This window comes from Psammomys obesus, unplaced genomic scaffold, assembly GCF_907164565.1.
Source record: "Psammomys obesus unplaced genomic scaffold, mPsaObe1.curated_primary_1811, whole genome shotgun sequence".
In the NCBI taxonomy this organism is placed as follows: domain Eukaryota; kingdom Metazoa; phylum Chordata; class Mammalia; order Rodentia; family Muridae; genus Psammomys; species Psammomys obesus.
This window is the reverse complement of record NW_026590809.1, coordinates 4,990,620-5,009,294: the sequence shown is the minus strand read 5'-3', so window position 1 is coordinate 5,009,294 and position 18,675 is coordinate 4,990,620. Positions and strand designations below refer to the sequence as shown.

Genomic DNA, 18,675 nt, shown 5'->3' with positions numbered 1-18,675 from the left:
ATGCCCTCAAATAAGCCTCGGAAGGTGCAGGGCAAAGCAGTGACTGATCCCAAGTACAGACTACTGTGCTTCAGTAAAGTTTTTCCATCTCAGCTCCATGATATCATTCACAGCGCAAAAAAGGCAGAGAGTGATTAACAGTTTGAAGAGGATTTTGCCTTACAAAAACAAACAAAAACAGCAACGTAGAGTTACCCCAACAGACAGATGGACAGACCGACCGACCTCACTAAAACCTCATTTCCTCTCAAGAGTTCCATATACATGGAGGTACTTGAGAAAGGAAGCATGAGCTAGCAGATCCCAGGGAATTTCTGATCAGGTCTTGTTCCCCAAAACACATAGCAAAGCCCAGGACAGGGAACTCTGGACCCACGAGAATCTTAGAATCAGAGAGAGAGGCAAGGTTTGCCAGTTGTGCCTGAATCTCAGCCCTTGCCATTAAGTGAGTCTCCTGCTCCCCACAAGTTTTTTAAACTCAGAGAGGGCAGATAGCCTTGCAGAATGCCTGCATCCCAGTCTGCAGCAGGCGAAGCCCGACATGCAGTCCGCCGGTAAGCAGGGCAGGCCTGGACACAGTGGCCACTCTCCCTTCGCTGGGTAGCCCGCCACGCAGAGCTCCTGAGAAGAGGCTCTCCCTTCCTGAACCAGGTCTCTCGGAGGTCCTGACGGCCACTGTACACAGGGGGTAAGGCATTTAGCATGGAAAACCACAGTAATTTTTACTATTTTATAGTTAAGCTCATCAAAACTCGCAACTACCTCCTAACAAAGGAGAACTATCCGCCCACACTCCTAACACCTTAGCCATGTTCACTCTCCCTGTTAATCTTGAAATTCCCACTGCCTCTCCCGCCAGGACTGCTGGTCCCGTCCTCCTCACCCCAGCCATCTAGGGATGGCATCAAAGCACAAAGTTAGCTTTTTAAAATACCCTTTAATTTTGATACAATATCCTCCCTTCTGGGAAAAAAAAAAAAAACTACTTTCTAAAAGCCATCCTGCTACTTTCTTGCTTTCTATTTATTACTAAGATTACAGAAAATGGGTAAAGAGGGAATCCCTCAGGAAAGTAAGCCATTTTTACAATATGAAAGACATAACCAGATGGGGCTGGAAATAGCATGCTTTCATTTTTAAATAAAATTGCCTCTCTTTCTGACTATACGTCATTTTTAAATTTAATTATTTTACTGTAATAAAATTCTAAACAGTTGGCCAAGTTATAATGTAAAGATATCCAACCCTAAAATTCAGTTTTATCATCTCAGTGTGTTTCATATATCATACTTAAAAATAAAACATAACTATGGTTTTCTTTCAGAAATGTTAGCTTCTTAGAGTCAGCATTTTGCCCTTATTACATAAAATCACCAGGGAGGAAGATGAACAGCCCCCCAAAGTAAGTGAATGACAATACTTCTCAGGCAGAGGCAATGGAAGGCCTGGAAGGTGCTGCACTTCAGTGGGAGAGGGGCTGAATCAAAGAAAGACAAAAGGCAGGAGCAGGGCAGTTCATGCCTGCCCTCTCCAGCACCAGCTAGGGGAGGCTGAGGAGGGGATGCCCACTGAACGCGGGAGTTTACGGTCGGCCAAGCAAAGCAGGCAGGGAGGGGAGGGTGCACCCCACACACACACCAGACACACACACACACACACACACACACACACACACACACACACACACACACACACGTGCCCTCGGCAGTGAGAAGGCAGAAGCAGCAGCTTCTGAATGAGCCCCCACCCCACCACACCACACCCCACCCCACCGGCCTCAGAGCCGACCAGAGTAAAACTGAGGGATTCTGTTTGTTTGTTTCTTGGTTTTTCAAGACAGGTTTCTCTGTGCAGCCTTGGCTGCCCTGGAATTCACTCTGTTGACCAGACTGGCCTTGAACTCAGAGATCCTTCTGCCTCTGCCTCCTCAAGTGCTGGAATTAAAGGCATGTGCTGCCACCATCCAGCTCTGAGGGATATTTATAAAGGCAGGTAGAACAGAGAATATGCTGAAGGGGGAGGATTTAGGGCAATTCCCTGATGAATGACACCCTTGAGTTCCAAAATATAGAGCGGGGAAAATTTTTCCCTTTCCAGAAAGTTACTTGTCCATTTCTCCACAATAAAGAATGAGTACTGTTGTCAAATGTGTAAGCTTTTAGCTCATCAAGGTCGTTAACAAGGTCATTCTAGATAAAAACATATCTCATACCCTTGGGTTCTGCTCAGCATTACCTCTAACAACATGACTCGGCCCTACTGGCATGCTAAGTCTCTCTGGCCTTATTTTGGTATACATAAGCTCACTGGATTCCCTCTTCCCCACAGGCACCTGAGAAAAGACTCCTGTCCATGAGGAAGGAATTTGAGGACAGAGACCGATGTGTTCCTCTGTCACTAAGTCTAGGCTCTTCGTGGGCACGTGGCCCGTACAGTCACATAGGGCCTGTGCTACAGCGTCTCCTGATAGGTTTAATGTTCTACTATATGATGGGGGGGTGGGGGGGGGGGGCCTGAGTCAGGCTTTCATGTAACTCAGGCTGGTCTCTAAGTCACTACATAGCCTTCAACTCGGATCCCCCCCCCTTGTGACAAGCAAGATGCAGCACACGGAGGTTAGATACCCACCACCTTGAAAGCTGTTGCTGTTTTTATGTGGGATCCCATGCTTTCACTTTACATCAGTCCCAGGCCTAACTGGGGGTTCTCATCTGCTCAGCCCCGAAGCTGCTGCTGGATAAAGTCGAGAACGGTGGTTCTCCACCTGTGGGTTGCGACCTCTTTCACAGGGGTCGCCTAAGACCATCAGAAAGCAGATACTTAGAGCATGATTAGTAACAGTAGTAAAATTACAGTTATGAAGTAGCAACAAAAATAATTTTGTGGTGGGCATCACCACAGCATGAGGAACTGGGTCACAGCCTTAGGAACACTGAAAACCACTAGTCTAGAAAAAAAGTTAATTCTACATTATATACCCACGTGGGAGTCGGGATCAGTTTATAGTCTAATCTTCTCAACTGGCGCTCCTTTCATAAACTTTGTTTCACAGCCTGCAAGGCACTCTAAAGAAATAAATCATTTCTTTAGAAGTTCTAGTGGCTGAAGGAACGGCTCAGCCGGTGAACTGTCTGCCATTCAAACATAAAGATGCAAGCGTGAGTAGGGGCAGTGGTTATTGTATGTGGGAGGTGAGCCTGGGCAGAGCTCTGGAGCTCTCTGACCAACCAGCCTAGACAACAGTGAGCTCCAGAGTCAGTGAGAGAACCCTGCCTCAAAAGACAGGACAGAGCGAAGCTGGGGAAATACAGGCTGTACACCTCTGGCCTGCAAACAGCCCACACATACAGAAGAAAGTAATTCACTGCCGCAGGAACAGTTCTGAGAGCCTAGAACACACCCGTACATCTGCAGGTCTGTTTTAAGCAGTTCCTGCCTAACTTCTAAACCATACCACAAAGACCCACGCACTTGGGTTTCCATATGTGTTGTGTGTCACGAAGCCATCACACTGGGCTTCGAGCATGGTCTCCCTAGCTGTCACATGAGAAAGATCTCAACTGGAAAAACCATGTCACCTAAATAAAATCTTTTTTTCCTTAATGTTTTTTAGTTACACACGAATGAAGCATGTAAGGGTGTGTGTGTGCGTGTTTCCACATGAACATGGAGGTGTGCGTACCACAGAGTGCAAAGGGAGGTCAGAGGTCAACCTGAGGTGTTGGTCCCACCTGACTTGAGATGTGGTCTTGGTTGTTTGTGCTGCACTCACCAGTAGCCTGACCACAGCCCTGCGGATCCTCTTCTCTCTACCTTCCCTCGCTATGGGAACACTGAGCTTACAGACACCAGCTGCCAAACCTGGCTGTGCAAGGGATCCAAACTCAGGTCCTCAGGGCTACACAGCAAGAGCTTTACCCACTGAGCCAGCTTCTCAGCCTAAAACAACCTTAGTAAGAATCTCTAGATCTTGTTTTCCAAGACCAGGTTCAAAGCACACACTCCACAAAGGAAAGCAATGAGAGCAAATGGCAGCCGTGAACACTGGAACAACAGGGAACATTCCTAAAACATAGAGACACAATTCCATCAGCCAGTCTGGGGGTGGAAAGCATGACTAACGGTTAACATCAACGCTGAGGTGACTGCTAGGATAGCAGCTTCTTACACAGACGTCTGGAGTTAGCATAACAACGTTACCCTGAGAACTTGCCCCAGAAGGCCAAGAGCAGCCTCCAAGGGGCAGAATTTCTTCGCCTTCCTTAGCTAAAAAAGCAGTGTTACATCACGAGCTGACCACTAGATGGCAACACATCCCCACTTTCGCAGCGCCAGCCTGGCCTTCAAGCTTCTCACACCAAAACAGAAAGAGGCGTTGCCGAAACATCTTTTAAATACCAGAAAGCTTTGGTGTCCTTACATTCTGGATGTTGATCTGCAGTTCCATTTTGTAGTGATTGAAGTCTTTGGAAAGCTCATGACCCTGATGATAGAAAGTAAACATTCCCTGAAAAAAGGACAGCATCTAAGACAAAGAAGGAAAGAGCATTAGTACACAGCAAAAACAAAAACATAGGAAAAAAAAAAAAAAAAAAGAACCATACATAACACTCTTCCTTCTCCCTGTCTGTCACTCAGCTGAAATAAAGCACTTCCAGAGAAGGCACTAGAACTTACGTAACTGTGCCTACGACCTAGTCACCCGTCTGTACTGAAAATGAAGGATATTACTGTTCCTAAACATCAGCATCATTAAGCAATTTTTATACAATGTTCTCCAAGAAAAATCAAGAGTCATTCACTTGGGTCTCTTTAGTCAAGAGAATTGTGATGGCCACCTGTAATTAAAAGCTCAGCAGGCAATCGAGACAAAGCAGGGACCCCGTGAGGGTCTACTCTCCCCCAGGGCATTTTTGCAAAGGTGTTCAGGTGATGGGGGATAGTTAATAATTAAGACCCTAGTTTTCTCCCAACCTCCAGCCTGGCTCATTTTAGAGGCAGCTGCTTCTACCCACAGTTCTGTGTGTCCCTGAAAGGAGTAAAAGTGATTGGAGAAAAGGATTTTAAAATCCTGAATTTATTTTCTTCAGAATGCTGAAGTATAGGCAATAAAGGGCCATAATATCTTATGGCCAGTCACTCGTTTGTGACACTGGGCAAATCGCTTTGACCTTTCCCTTCCATTTCTTGCTGCAGTGATATATGAATGCCTCACCGAGTTACTACGTAGTGTGAGAGGGACAGGGCAGCAGAGTAACTTCAACCGTGTCTGAGCACAACAAAGGGCCAGTTAATGTACACCAGGATAAGTTCAACATGACAGGAACACTTTAACGCTTAATTTCCTGATTATCTGACTCTGGTTGATTTTATGAGTCCCAAGTGCCTGGTTTTTAGGTATTAAATTATTCCTTTGTTTCTCACTGTGCACAGTAATGATTCAACTATAGTGCTTTAATTACATCTCAATAAAGAGAAAACACAGTGATATTAAAATTATCATACTAGTGGTTTCCAATCTTCCCCAGTTTTTTGCTGTTTTGAAATACCATCTATACTTGATTTTTAGAAGATGCTTATATCAACGTCCTATATATACAGGTTAATATATAAGTAACTGAACTTATCAGAAGACATCCACAAAACTAGTGTTCCTGGGGGCTGGAGAAATGACTCGGGGAATACATTCTGCTCTTATGGAAGAATCAAGTTAAATCCCCACCCCCTGTTGAGTGCCAAGCCACCCATCAACCCCTGCTCGAGGAGACCCAGCACCTCTTAGCCTCTGCCCACACCTGCAGTCACGTGCACGTACCCACAAACACAAATATACAAAAGTAAAAAAATAAATGTTTTAAATGAAAACTGGTGTTTCTGATGTAAAGATAGCTTAGCCACTAACAAACCTGCTTCAAATGCTACAGCATGACTTAGAAATAATAATACCTGAAACAAAACACACGTATAAACAGGTAGACTTCGAGAAACTGAGAGCAGCTGTCTTTTAGCTTCCTCAGTCACTCGCTGCAAAGGCAGGAGTACAGAACCTATACCAAATGCAGCGTTCAAGTCCACACACAGGATTGTATCCCTTACCCGGGGCTGTGCCGACAAGGCCCCCCACTCTGCAGATGCTTTCCTAGACTTTCACTAGCTGTGTCACCCTTCACAACAGGCTTCCTCAACTTTTCCACACTGTTCACAGGACCCACAGCAAAGCTTGCTCTGTTACTCACAGGTTCCACAAACTCGAACTTCTTTCTTTCTTGGATCTCCTGGAGCTTGCACACATACTCAAGAGAGAGCTCATAGAAGTGCTGCCGGCTCTGCTCCACTTGAAGGTCCGCCTGTGTGAAAACCAACACCATCAGCAGAGCCAAGTCAGGGTACACAGACTCACACCAGAGCCCTACAGCCATGGAGCTGGCTGCGCTGTGGGCCAGTGTTCGAACACGTGACTGTTCAATCGTGTTCCACTCACTGCTACTCCCCTGCCACAACAGGTTTGAGCCATAGGGGCTAAAACGCTTCTTCCCAAACCTGATGACCCCCAAAGACTGAAGATTAAGGATTACACTACTTCCTGGGACAGAGCAAAAGTCCCAGAGGGCATGCGCAAACCCTTTAAGAATGACATCGGCCTGCTATGGGAAGACTGGAGAAGCGCCAGTCACCTAGGCACTGGGTAAGAGGGCAACACTTAAGGGGTGACAGCAGGGCTTCAGGTCCATGTGGAGGTGGGCACATTCCTAAGCCCACACCACACCAGATCCCCAGAGCCCAGGGGGCACCAGCTGGTCAGAGCCGATCCAAGCAGCCCTGCACTCATTTTGTCTCCCTGGAAAGAACAGAGGGGACAAAAGGACAGAAGAACCCTCATCCCAGAAGCCATCCTTAAGAGTCATCAAGCAATACCATTCTTTAACTCAGCTAACTGTATCTTCTGAAGCATTCATCTAGGCCTTTCTCCAAAACAGACGGCCACACACGTGCCTGAGACAGAAGCTCAGTGGGGCATCCCCCGACAAGGCAGCAATGCCCATGGGTCTGGAAAGGGTGAAAAGATCCCCTCTGGGGACGGCTGCAGAGAACAGTGTCTGCTTTACTGCCCGTGAGCAGCCACGTAGACGGTGGAAGCGTATCGACTGATTGGTTAGCACATTACTTCAGATTGGACAGTGAGTGCGCAGACCACCAGGGTCTCTACATGGAAGGGGACATCCAGAATGCGGACTCGTCTGCAGGCCAGCTGCCGGCTGCTCACACTACTTCAGAATTCAGTGCCTGCCTTCAGGAGCATGCTGTCCCACGCTTCTTAGGTAGAAGCACCGTGTGCCAGGTGCTAGCAGGTACTAGCACCTGCTAGTCACCAGGTCATGCTTGCACTTTCTCCTGCTGGGGTGGGGGTCAGGGTGGGGGTGACAAGGTAGAGGCAGGAGGATTGCTGGGGCTTGCTGGCCATTATCCCAACTCAAGGTTCAAGGGAATAAGGAAGGGAGCAATAGAGGACACCCAATGTCCTTCTGCTCCTTCCTCTGGCCTCCACACACATACACAGGCATGCACACTCTCCCACACACATGCACACAAACCACACAATGAGATATAACAAAAGGAGGCAAATCATACTGGGTAACACACACACCTGTCACCCTAGCACTTGGGAAGCTAAGGCAGGTGGACTAGTTCACAGCTAGCCTTGACTGCACAGCAAGACTGTAGCTTTAAAAGAAAAGGAAGCAAGGTCTGGCAATGCTACAGCATGGATGAGCTGTTGGGCTCTCATAAACATCACACGTGAGCAGAGGAACCACAAATAAATGACGTAGCTAGGCAGAGTAACACACAGAACAATGATGGGGCCGGGAACCATGGGAGTTACAGCTTCACGGGTAAAGGGTTTCTGCTTGGGCAGGCACAAAGACATTCTAGAGATGCTGGGATGGCTGCACAGCCAAGTAAATCACTAAGCCAAAGACTTGATAGTACTCAAAGAGCTAAAAGAAACCCAATGATAAGTATCTTACAACAAAATTTCAGAAGTTTCTAAAAACAAGTCAGTATTTGTCTGGTATTAAAACGCTTTGAGTAAAATAAAGTTGAAATGTAAAGTTACCAAAGTGAGATTTTCTACCTAAAAACCATAATGTTTTGTGTCCCCAATAACCAGCCCGATTTTTCAGCTACCAATAATCCAAAGCTAAAACCCCGTAATCATGTTGAGCAGTTAAGACTCCGTGGAGCTGAAAGCACTGGTTCCTTCAATAATCATCACTGGGGATTATTATATGCGGAGTCAGCTGGCTCAGCGGCCCCTGCTCTGGCTTCCCCTCATAGCCAGGACTGCGGGCCTTGTGTTTATGATTCAGGTAGCGCATAACCTTCAACAAGACCGCAATATGCCTGCTGTACTCAGGAGTAGAGAATGACTCCTTTTACCCTGTCGAAGTCTAAATGTGCTCACTGACTTTTTTCACATGTTACGATTCGAATATAGTTTACATATGCCAGGCAAATTTTAAAGTACTGCAAAGCCTGGCCCCTCTGACGGGTCGTTCTTGGGGTGAGAGAATCTTCTGCTACAGGGTTATCAGATCACGAAAGCACTACTTTTGAAAGTGAATTTTCCAAGCAACTAGCTTGTTTTATGGAGCCTGGCACCTCCCCAAGTCTCTTACGTACACACTGTCTCTGCGTGTTTTGTAACAGCAACACAAAATGGAGTAAGCAACACGTACATTAAGCAAAAGCTGTTGGCTTTTAATAAACATCTGCGTATAATTATCCAATTGTGGCTCTACACGTGTAGAAGACAGAAGGTCAGTCTCACACAAAATTGTTGAAAGTATTATTTCTCCAGTGATATTTAAATCGAATTAGTACCCTTTGTCTACTGGGAGAAAACAAACATTAAAAGCCAAGAGGACTGGAATACTCTCTTCTATTCAATGTGTGTTAGAGCACAGAAACTGTCTACAACTTAGGGACATGGATGGATGTGAAGGTCCTTGGCTCCAGCACCCACAGGGTGAGAGCAGCAGCTCTTAGTAGAAATACAAAAGTAGACAGCACAGAACACACCACAGTGTTCTAGTCCCCTCTTTAAAACAAGGAGAGAGATGGCTCGAACGCCTTTCTATGTGTCTGCGAAGCCATCCTCAGCAACCTTTATTACCCTCCCGAACCAGTCAATTCACTCAAGATCAGCCACATGACAGCTCGAAAAAACAATGAGCATCCAAATAAAACCTCCTCCTGTTTAAAAGCCTCCTCCCTGTTAAGATCTACATGCTTAAGGAGGCTGTTTCAAGGGGGAAGGAGGTCTGTGAAGAGTAAACAGAGCAAGAGAGAGAATACATTCAATTGAAATGAAACTGAAAGCACACATCTTCAGGGCCTCCTCAAATCCATGATTTGCAGCTTAATTACCCCTGACACTGATGACACTGTCAAAGCCGTAACTCACTGTACACAGATCCTGTTTGTACTTAGTAAGAACTACTGGCTCTGGCGGGTAGTCAGAATGGATAGCATACTGAGCTAAAACAAGACTGCAGCCTTCAAAGGGCTTATGGCCACTGAAAGATGCCACGTAGCAGTACGTAGTAAAAGTTAAAAACCACAGTACGCCAGGGGGAAGGGACATCATAGCAGACAGCCAGAAGGAGTTTTATTACCATGTGGCTGGGCTGAGTAAAAGGTACCTGGGACAGTCTCTGAAGATGGCAGGCATGTGGGTGTGAGCTGGAACACACTGGACAGGGGTGAGGGCATGCCTAGTATGTATGTGACTGTGATGGACCGCATTACTAAAATAAGTAAATAAACACAGAGCCCCAGCAAGAGACATCCTGCCCTGAGGCAGGTGGCTAGTGCATAGCACACAGGCCCCAGACTCGGTGGCCTCTGGAGGACCATCAGCAAGGCTTTCAAAAGAAAAGAGGCAGGGACAGGGCCATGTGCTGGTGGACTAAAAAAGATGAGGCTGCCTCCTACACATACACAGGAACATTTAGAACATAATGACCAATTAGAGTGATGCGAAGGTGGCAATTAACTTCAGGCATAGAAGTTCTCTTTCAAATAACTGAAAATGGAAGTGGATATAATGAAGACAGAGGGAAGAGCAGCAGGTCTTCCCTGCTCAACAGCTGTCCTTGCAAAACAGACTGAGGGGTTATCTAAGCACTGCTCAATTCCTACATAGAATGCAACAAAGAGAGGGCAGAGCCAAGCACTGCAGTGAGGATTAGGTAATTAAAAAAAGCTGTTTTCCCCTTATAAATTATTAAATGCCATCCAAATGTCAAAGGTATAATAAGCACAAAAGCAAACGTCCTTGTAGGTCTCTCTCAAATCAATGATGTATGCATACACAGAAGTAAAGCATACAAGAGCTGGGTTTTTCTATTATCATGTGGATGATATGTCAACAACTACATATACAGTACATTATTGTGTCCAAATTCTTGTGTGTTCCACAACAAATGGAGGAAAGGCAATTTGACGCACTGTTGGCAAGTCATAATCCTATTCGGCACACCATTATCATTGAGAGTAAACCCTATGTTGTGGGCTAAGGAGATGGCTAAGCGTTTAAGGGAAGGTACTGACATCCTCAGTAGCTGGAAGAAATGGACAGTATACGTGATCATGCAATTGTACCTCATAATTGTGTCTGTGCATATTCTTAAGGGTAAAAAAACAAAGGAGTGCATAAATTCAATTATCTTCCCAGCACTGTCCCAGGCAGTTCGCACCAACCAACTGCAACTCCATCTCTGGAGGACCTGGCACTCCCTCCTGGTCTGTGTGGGCACCAGGACTCACGGATGCATGTTCCCATACAGGCCCCACATACACCAGCACACATATGCACTTATGCCTACACAGGCCCACATACACAGTGTATTATTTTTAAAAATTAAAAGAAATCTTTTAAAAGCCAATGCGTTCCATATTGTAAATAACTGAAGTTTCTATTCAAGCCTATGAGCGGGAGGAAAAAAGTCAAGAAACTTAGGAAGAAATGGGGAAAATGAGAGCTAACATATAAATTCCTTTCTGCTGACATATTGCTTTTTTAAAAAGCTGAGTCTATTAACATGAGTAGAATAGATCCACTCCTTCCAGCAAGAGCCTGCCTACCTCTGAGCTTTCAACTCAATACTGTTCTCACATACATGAAGCAGTTCAATTCATCAAGAAAACCTATAAGCCAAGAACAGGTCTATCTGTTTATATTATATATATTAAGTATGTGGGATTTGTTGGGGTTTATATGCTTGTTTGTTTTAAGTATTCCAAGACAGAGTTTCTCTGTGTAGCCCTGGCTATCCTGGACCTCACTGGGTAGACCAGAGTGGTCTGGAACTCAGAGAGATGCACCTGCCTCTACATCTGCTGGGACTGAAGGTGTGTGCCACTGAGCCCTGCTCTAGCAGCTGTATGTTCTTTGTAACACTAACTAACATATTTGTTCCTGTGAAAGACTCAGAGCCTAACATTTACTATTGTGAATTCATACTTTACAAATACTGGAAGACATTCATTGTTGCCTACATTACCAGAATTCCACTCTTAATTCACTGCTGTGTCTGTTCTTTTTCCCCATGTCTATAGTTTCAGGTGACAAGCTTTCACAAGTACAAAATATTTTTTAAAAGAATTTATTTTAAATTTGGGAAACAAATCAACAGAGACATGGAAAGCATACCTCTTGCAAATGGGAGTCCTTCTTCCTGGCAGACAGAGTTAAGTGTTTATCGATAAGACTGTAATTCTTTTCTGTCTCTTTGTCAAACTTCTTTTTCTCTTCCTACAAATTAAAACCAGACAACGGTGGTTATACATAACACACATAAATCTGATGTACACATAACCCACCAGAAGCTAAAAATATGAGAAAAAAAAATAAAAGTCTAAACATCAAACAAGCAATCGGTGAATGTGATGGAGCTGCTGGGGCGATGCCTTGCGCCTCAAGCCACGGCTGCCCACCCGAGTCGGCATTGGCACCGTGGTGACGCTTTTCTGAAAAAACACGGTGGTGCAGCACAGCTTCAATCCCAGCACTCGGGAAGCAGAGGCAGGGGGATGAGTTCTAGGACAGCCAGGACTCCACAGAGAAAGCCTAAAGTTATATAAATCTTAATATAGGAACCATTAGAGAATGGAACATTTTCCTTCCAACATCACACATCAGACCCAGGTATACTATAAACTGGCAACAAGATCCCGGCATTCCAGCTAACCACAGCAAATGCTTCTTAGGAAGCAGACATTATAAACTCAAGAGAGTCTGAGCCAACCAGTAGCACTGTGAAACACAGCAGGTTGGCCAAACAGGCCTCAACGGGAGCATCATAGCAGACCGGGGCTCATCTCCATGTGGGGGACGCGCCTGTGCCACATGTCATCACTTCCAATTTTCAAACGGCTGGAAAAAAAATCTCAACACGTTTTTATAAACTTCCTAAATCTGTTATAAAATTACACAATTTAAAGAGTAGAAATCTGACTGAAAATAGCAGTGTGGGACAAAAGGAGACCACTATAAATATGTAAATTGAAGAGGATAATTCATGAACCTGAGACCCACAACTCACACCTGCAGCGCTCTTGAATGCATTAGGAGGAGCACATAGGCAAAGGTGCCCCACAGAGAGCTTTCCATGTTAAATGCGTTATTTAACCAGTGGGACCGGTGTTAACTGGTTAACTGGGAAACAAACAGAACCCCACCCATGTCAAAATTAATTCCAGATGGGCTGAGTCACAAGTAAAAAATGAAGCCGTAACACAGAGATTGTCATCAGACCTCAGAATAAAACAAGGACTATCTAAGCAAAACAAACAGTAGAAGCTCTAAGATCTACTAGATTTCAAAAAAACGCACAACATCCAGAGAATGGGGTAAACAAGAAATGAAGAAACAGCAATCCATGACAAAAAGAATCCAACACTTTCAGTTCACAGGCATTTTGTAATTTTTACTAAAACCTTTACTTGTCCATGAAAACAAAAAAAAAAAAAATCATAAAAATATGAACACATCTACTATATACCACAATTTTGTTTTGGAAAAGGGAAGTTTTAAATTAAGTTTGCTTTAACATGACTATCTACAGTTAACTACATTTTACAACTTTCCTTGAGAAACAAAAAAAGTTTCCCTTTTCAGATATAAACATTAAACAACACTTGATGTTTGAGTTTAGAGAATATAAACACTTTCTTGGGTGATTCCAATTCTTCCCTTTTCATTTGAGTGAAACACCACTCCACACAAGGAGCAAGGCCCAAAAGGCACGAGGCAGTCACCAAGGTCACTCTTCCAGTCCCCTGTGCCTCCCTTCACATCCTAGGTCAGCAGAGTCCTGCCCCCTCTGTTCCCACCCTCCATGCTCCACCAAAACCCTGCTGCCAGGTGAGACCCACTCCGGGAAGCACGCTCCTCCGCACCCCACAGGGTAAGTGTGCCTCCCCTTCACTCCTGCCCTCTGTCCACACTTGGCATCCCAATGTGCCATCGGGCCCCACCTACAATCCCTCTTTACCTGCCCGCAGCCTCTCTACACAAGTGAGCGTGCCCACACAGCACCCCAGGGCACACACTGACCAGAGGCACTGTCACCAGAGTTTGGCAATCGCAGCCTGTCCAGAATGAAGAGTGGACCAAAAACCTGAGCAATTCTGTTTTGGCAAACTACAGGGAGCAAGCCACGAGTAGGGTGATAAAATAACCACAGCCATACACATCAGGCCCAAAACCTGACAGGTGGTGGGTATTTCAAGATCCCTTTAGCTCTTACAATCACCCTCCGAGGCAGACTGAGGCCTGAGGTAGCTGGCCCCAAAGCACAGCTCCCCCTGGACACTGATGGGGATGAACAGGGTTGAGCGTGTTCCGAAGCTGGATGGGGAACAGCCTAGACCTCTGCTCAGCTTACCACACCACCTTCTACAGCATCCTTACTGCTTTCCCATCTCCTCCTCTCCCGCAGACCTGCTGAAGGCTAGCCAGTGCTTTAACTCACTGTGTGCCCCAGGGCCACTCACACTGAGCCACCTGCTAGGCACAAAGATGTGCTATAGAACTAAAATGAAAGCAACAGCATCAAATTAAACCAACTCCCCTGCTTTACCAAACCTCCTGGTAAGATAAACTACCCACATAAGTTTGGTTTACCTGTGTTCTGCAGCTACTTATAGAATCCTGGCAAGCCAGTTTTTATTAAGTCTGTTAAGACATATTCTTGGAAAGAAATGTTTTGAAAATATCACTGGTACATTGGTCCTCCTTGACTGAAGTGAGGAGTCATAATGTACGAAGGGGACATTCATTTCAAGTCTTGTGTTTAAACGTTCGTCTACTGTGTAACATCAGACTCTGTTCTCTCCGAGATCGCTGAAGGGTCCGTCCGCACAGTCTCAGTGTCTACTTGATACTTAGACACTGCTGCTGCTAATCTAGATCCATGTCTGCCCTACTACCCGACTGCTCAGGTGTCTGGGAAAGCAGACTTACTCATGTGCTTGCCCTGCATGAGCAATGGCTTTAAGGGTGCAGAGTACAGTGCGAAACACAGGCCAGCATTGTCCAGAAAAAGGAGAGTGTGAAAATGTGTTAAGAAATGAAGCAGGCCTTGAAGTAAACTCCCAACAGGACCACTACACAGCCAGAATCAGCCAGTGTGTTGCCAAGGCCAATGGGTTTTCAAACAAGGTATGACCCCAGCAGGCACACAAGAAAACACAGAAGAACCTTCAAAACAAGCCCAAACTCAACAGGCATGACTCAAGGCAGGTACATCAAAACAGAAAAAGTCTTCAAGAGCACCTTAGAGGTTTCTTAAAATCCAATTTACAAAAACCAGCTCGCAGCTTAGATCACAGCTAAACATGCAATTAGGCTCTAGAAACTAGAGAATGCAGGCACAGATGGATCCAAAAGAAAAGCAAAGTGGAGTCACCACGTGGGAAAAGGAGAAGAGGGGAGGAAATAAAATGCTGACACCCACATCTGAAAACTCTGATGTGGTCAGCTTTTAAATATGCTGTTTTTATCTCATGAAAACTGTTTCGTGCTGGTTTTCAAAAAGCTCTTCACACTAAAAAACTAAAGTCTTCTGAAAGCGTCCCACGTGAGTACATTAACCAAAGGGTATAGCATGTGCCAGTCAAAACAGGACCAAGTGTCTAGGAAGCAGGCAGTGACACACTCACGCATTCACATAAACACTTCACACACACACTCAGACACACAGATACACACTCACATACACACACACACACACACACACACACACACACACACACACACCTAAACTGCAGGCTCCTTTCTAGACATCCATGCTACGGAAGGTGGAGGCTTCTGGAAGGCAGGGAAAGGAAGCATGGTCTTTTAAAGATCTAACAATATAACATACGGGACGGCTGCTTACGTGTCACCTAGTAAAGGGGACCACTTCTATTTTCTGTGTTTAAAGTGGGGCAGTTCTCCCAGGATCCCACCTAGTTTCTCTGAAGATGTCAACAGACAAGACAGCAACTCCCCATATGGTACTGACCAAGAATGTAGCTAAAACCTTCATAAACCCACTGCCAGAAACAGAATGAAACTGCAAAGAAATGGGACTTCGGGCTAATATTTAGTCACTGCACAGTATGAGTCACACAGAAATCACTGCTGTAATTTCTCCCTTTCATGGGCCATTTAACTTTTGCAGGTTGCTTTGCTGAACAAAGCATCAAATACAAAGGAAGCCTGGGGCAGGTGAGGGAAGGCACAAGAGTAGATTCTACTGATGGTCAACAGAAGAAAGAAATATACAAAGCCTAATGAGGTATAGGGCCAATAAAAAAAAAAAAAAAAAAAAAAGACACGATCAGAGAGAAAGAGAAGGGGACAACTGTACGACAGTCAGAACCAAATCTGACAGGTAAGGCAATGGCTGGCCTGAGAGCAGAAAGTGCATCCGATCTCCTGCTGCAAGGTCAGGGAGCTGCCAAAGCTGCTTCAGCTCATCTACTGCTGGGGGAAGGAGCAGGGTTACCAACACCCATTATCTGTATGGTTTGGGCCTCAAATTATCAGACCAAACAAACACCAGCAAGAGGGAAGGATTCCATAAATTAAATAGTGAGTGAGTGAGTGAGTGAGTGAGCGAGCGAGCGAGCGAGCGGTGTGTTGGGCTGACCAGTGTGGAGTGTGGCACAATACTTATTTGTACCAAAGTATTTTGAGGGTTTTTTTTTTCCTATGTATGAATATAAAGAATGAAAAAAAAAAATCCCACATCCCTAGCCCTGTATGAGGGGAGAGGGAGGAAGGAAGAGAAAGTGAGGAAGAAGGGAGGAGAAAAAAATACTGAAAATTATATCTCTAGGTTAACTTTAAGGCTGAGATCATAAATCTTAGAAGTTGCTAAACGTATTCAGGTTCTCTGTAGCATAGCTGCTTGCTCTGTTATTCCCAGAAATCCTGGCTATATCCCCAAAGTGTGGGGGTTATGGGTCACTCTTACAATAAACACCTGCACTTAATAAAAGCTCAATAAATGTTTACAAGAGTCAAGGAAACTATCTCCCAACAGCAATAACCTCTTCCTAGTTTCCATGGCATTGCGTGGGGGCAGCGTCCCTAATCGTGAGTGTAGCATAGTGTCCCAGCTCTCCCTATAGTAGAGACACACGCACACACATCTGAGTCTCTACAGCGGAGAAAGCCTTCCATCTGCAGAGGGGTAAAAGGTTAAGTTCCAGAGAAAGGTTTAGCCAAAGAAGATTACCAGATGTTTGACTACCCATCCAGGTGTCTTTGTTATGTTTTCAATTTCACCTTCCCGAAGGGGAAAAAGTGCATTTAAAACATCAGACAGCAGATGGCTGCCCAACATCCCCTCCACCCTGCCAAACGTGAATAAAGTGCACAGCAACGGCAAAGGGACCAGCTTGTTCTGTTTACAAGCATGCTCAAATTAGACACAAACCTTTACAGCTCCGAGTTGTTCTTTTCTGAATTTTTCCAAGGGTTTAATCAGGGTTTCAGTTACACTTAGCGCCTGGAGAACAAGAGTAATAACAAAAGAACACAGCATTAGGAAAAAAATAGTATTTCATTTTCCTCCTGCACTCCACCCAGAAGTAAAATAAGCAACATACTTGGCTGTTTTGCCTCATTCTGCCAACATAGCAACTAAGACGCTATGTCACGTAGCAAGGAGCAACACATCTGTAAACGTTTTCAGGAAAGAGAGCTGGAGCAGCTGGCAGGAACAGGGACTCAGCCCCAGCTCACACCAACCAGCTCTCTGCAAACAACAAGGGCTCCATCACACCCACGAACCCACTTCTGTGTGAGATGCTTTTCACCTCCTCCTCGGAAATTTCAAATTCAGTTACATTCCTTCACTGGTCATCAGACTATACTAAGGGAGGGACTGAGAACTGTGGATATCCTTCCAACGTCGCAATCCCTTGCCCTCGTGAGGACAGAAGGTGTATTAGCAACTCGGAAAGTCAGGGCAAGTCAGGTGCTGGGCCTGCTGGCAAGTGCCTCATCAGGGAGGGTCCAGATGATGGCCACACGCACACTCTGACTACAATCTCATTCATGTCTCACACTGACTTGGTTGGGGCTTTTCATTCAAAGCCACAAAATGCTGAAAATGCAAATAAAAGGATTATTTGCCTAAGGATACCAAGCATACTTGATAACAGTATGCTACTGAACAGTGGCTTTCTCAGCCTCCAACTCCAAGACTCAGAAATATCCAGAACGGGGGAAGTACATCAAAACACTAGTCAAGAGTATTTCATCCACCTTTTACAAAGCTCCCTTCTAAAAACATAAACTCAAGCTTAAAACAAGGGGGAAATGGTAAATGATTAAAAGATAAATATCAGAAATCAAATCTAGTTCCCTCCCTCCCCTTTGCCTGCTAGGCAAGTGCTGGACTTAAGCAAAGGCTCCTCTGCACTCACTTCTTACATAAACACATCATCTAAGGTGAATATTCACAGTACAGTAAAAATACAAAATACGTAAAATACGTAACAAGTCCACAAACACAAGGACTTGGGAATGCTACTCACCCACTTGGAAACTTTGCTACTTAGTTGCAAAAGAGCGGTGGTAACACAGACTCCAAGAACCACCCACACAAGGGAATGGGCTCATCTTCCCAGCGCGTGTTAAATATTTACATGTAAGTGTTCTACATTTAACACTCTATGACCTGCAACAGTGACGGAGCAGAGAACACACACATTGAAGAGAGCAGAGACAAAGTGGCTTGGAGCAGGGATGCTGGCCATCCAAGATCTGGGATGGCCCATGTCGGGTCTCAGAAAAGACACCAGGGGAGCTCCCAACGTTTTTCAAGTGTTCGGACTCACAGCCAGTCTCCATAAGCGGATGTCCCTGGACCTGCAAAGGCGCCTGCGACCAAGTCTGACAACCAAGACGTACATGGCAGGAGAGAACTGACTCCCCAAGTTGTTCTCTGACCTCTACACGCACACAGTGGCATGTGTACACAAATGTATACAAACTGAACAAATAATTTTTAAAGGAATATATGACCTGTGTCAATTTCAAAGCTTTTACGTTTAGATCTAGCCTACTGTTGTTGCAGAATAAACCCACATATAGTAAATACATCCTCTGCA

At 45.1% G+C, this 18,675-nt stretch overlaps 1 protein-coding gene across 2 annotated transcripts in view; it reads right to left on the bottom strand.

The window, feature by feature from the left end:
• Arhgap10 (Rho GTPase activating protein 10) overlaps window positions 1-18,675 on the bottom strand; it is a 248,703-nt gene that overhangs the window by 148,673 nt on the left and 81,355 nt on the right. Inside the window, exons 4-7 of one of the 2 annotated variants that reach the window (XM_055609092.1) lie at window positions 16,995-17,066; window positions 11,717-11,818; window positions 6,237-6,347; window positions 4,421-4,525 (exon numbers count right to left, since the gene is read on the bottom strand). In XM_055609092.1, coding sequence (XP_055465067.1) covers window positions 4,421-4,525; window positions 6,237-6,347; window positions 11,717-11,818; window positions 16,995-17,066 — 390 coding nt within the window. The remainder of the gene's footprint in view (window positions 1-4,420; window positions 4,526-6,236; window positions 6,348-11,716; window positions 11,819-16,994; window positions 17,067-18,675) is intronic. The other variant, XM_055609093.1, reaches the window with a different exon arrangement.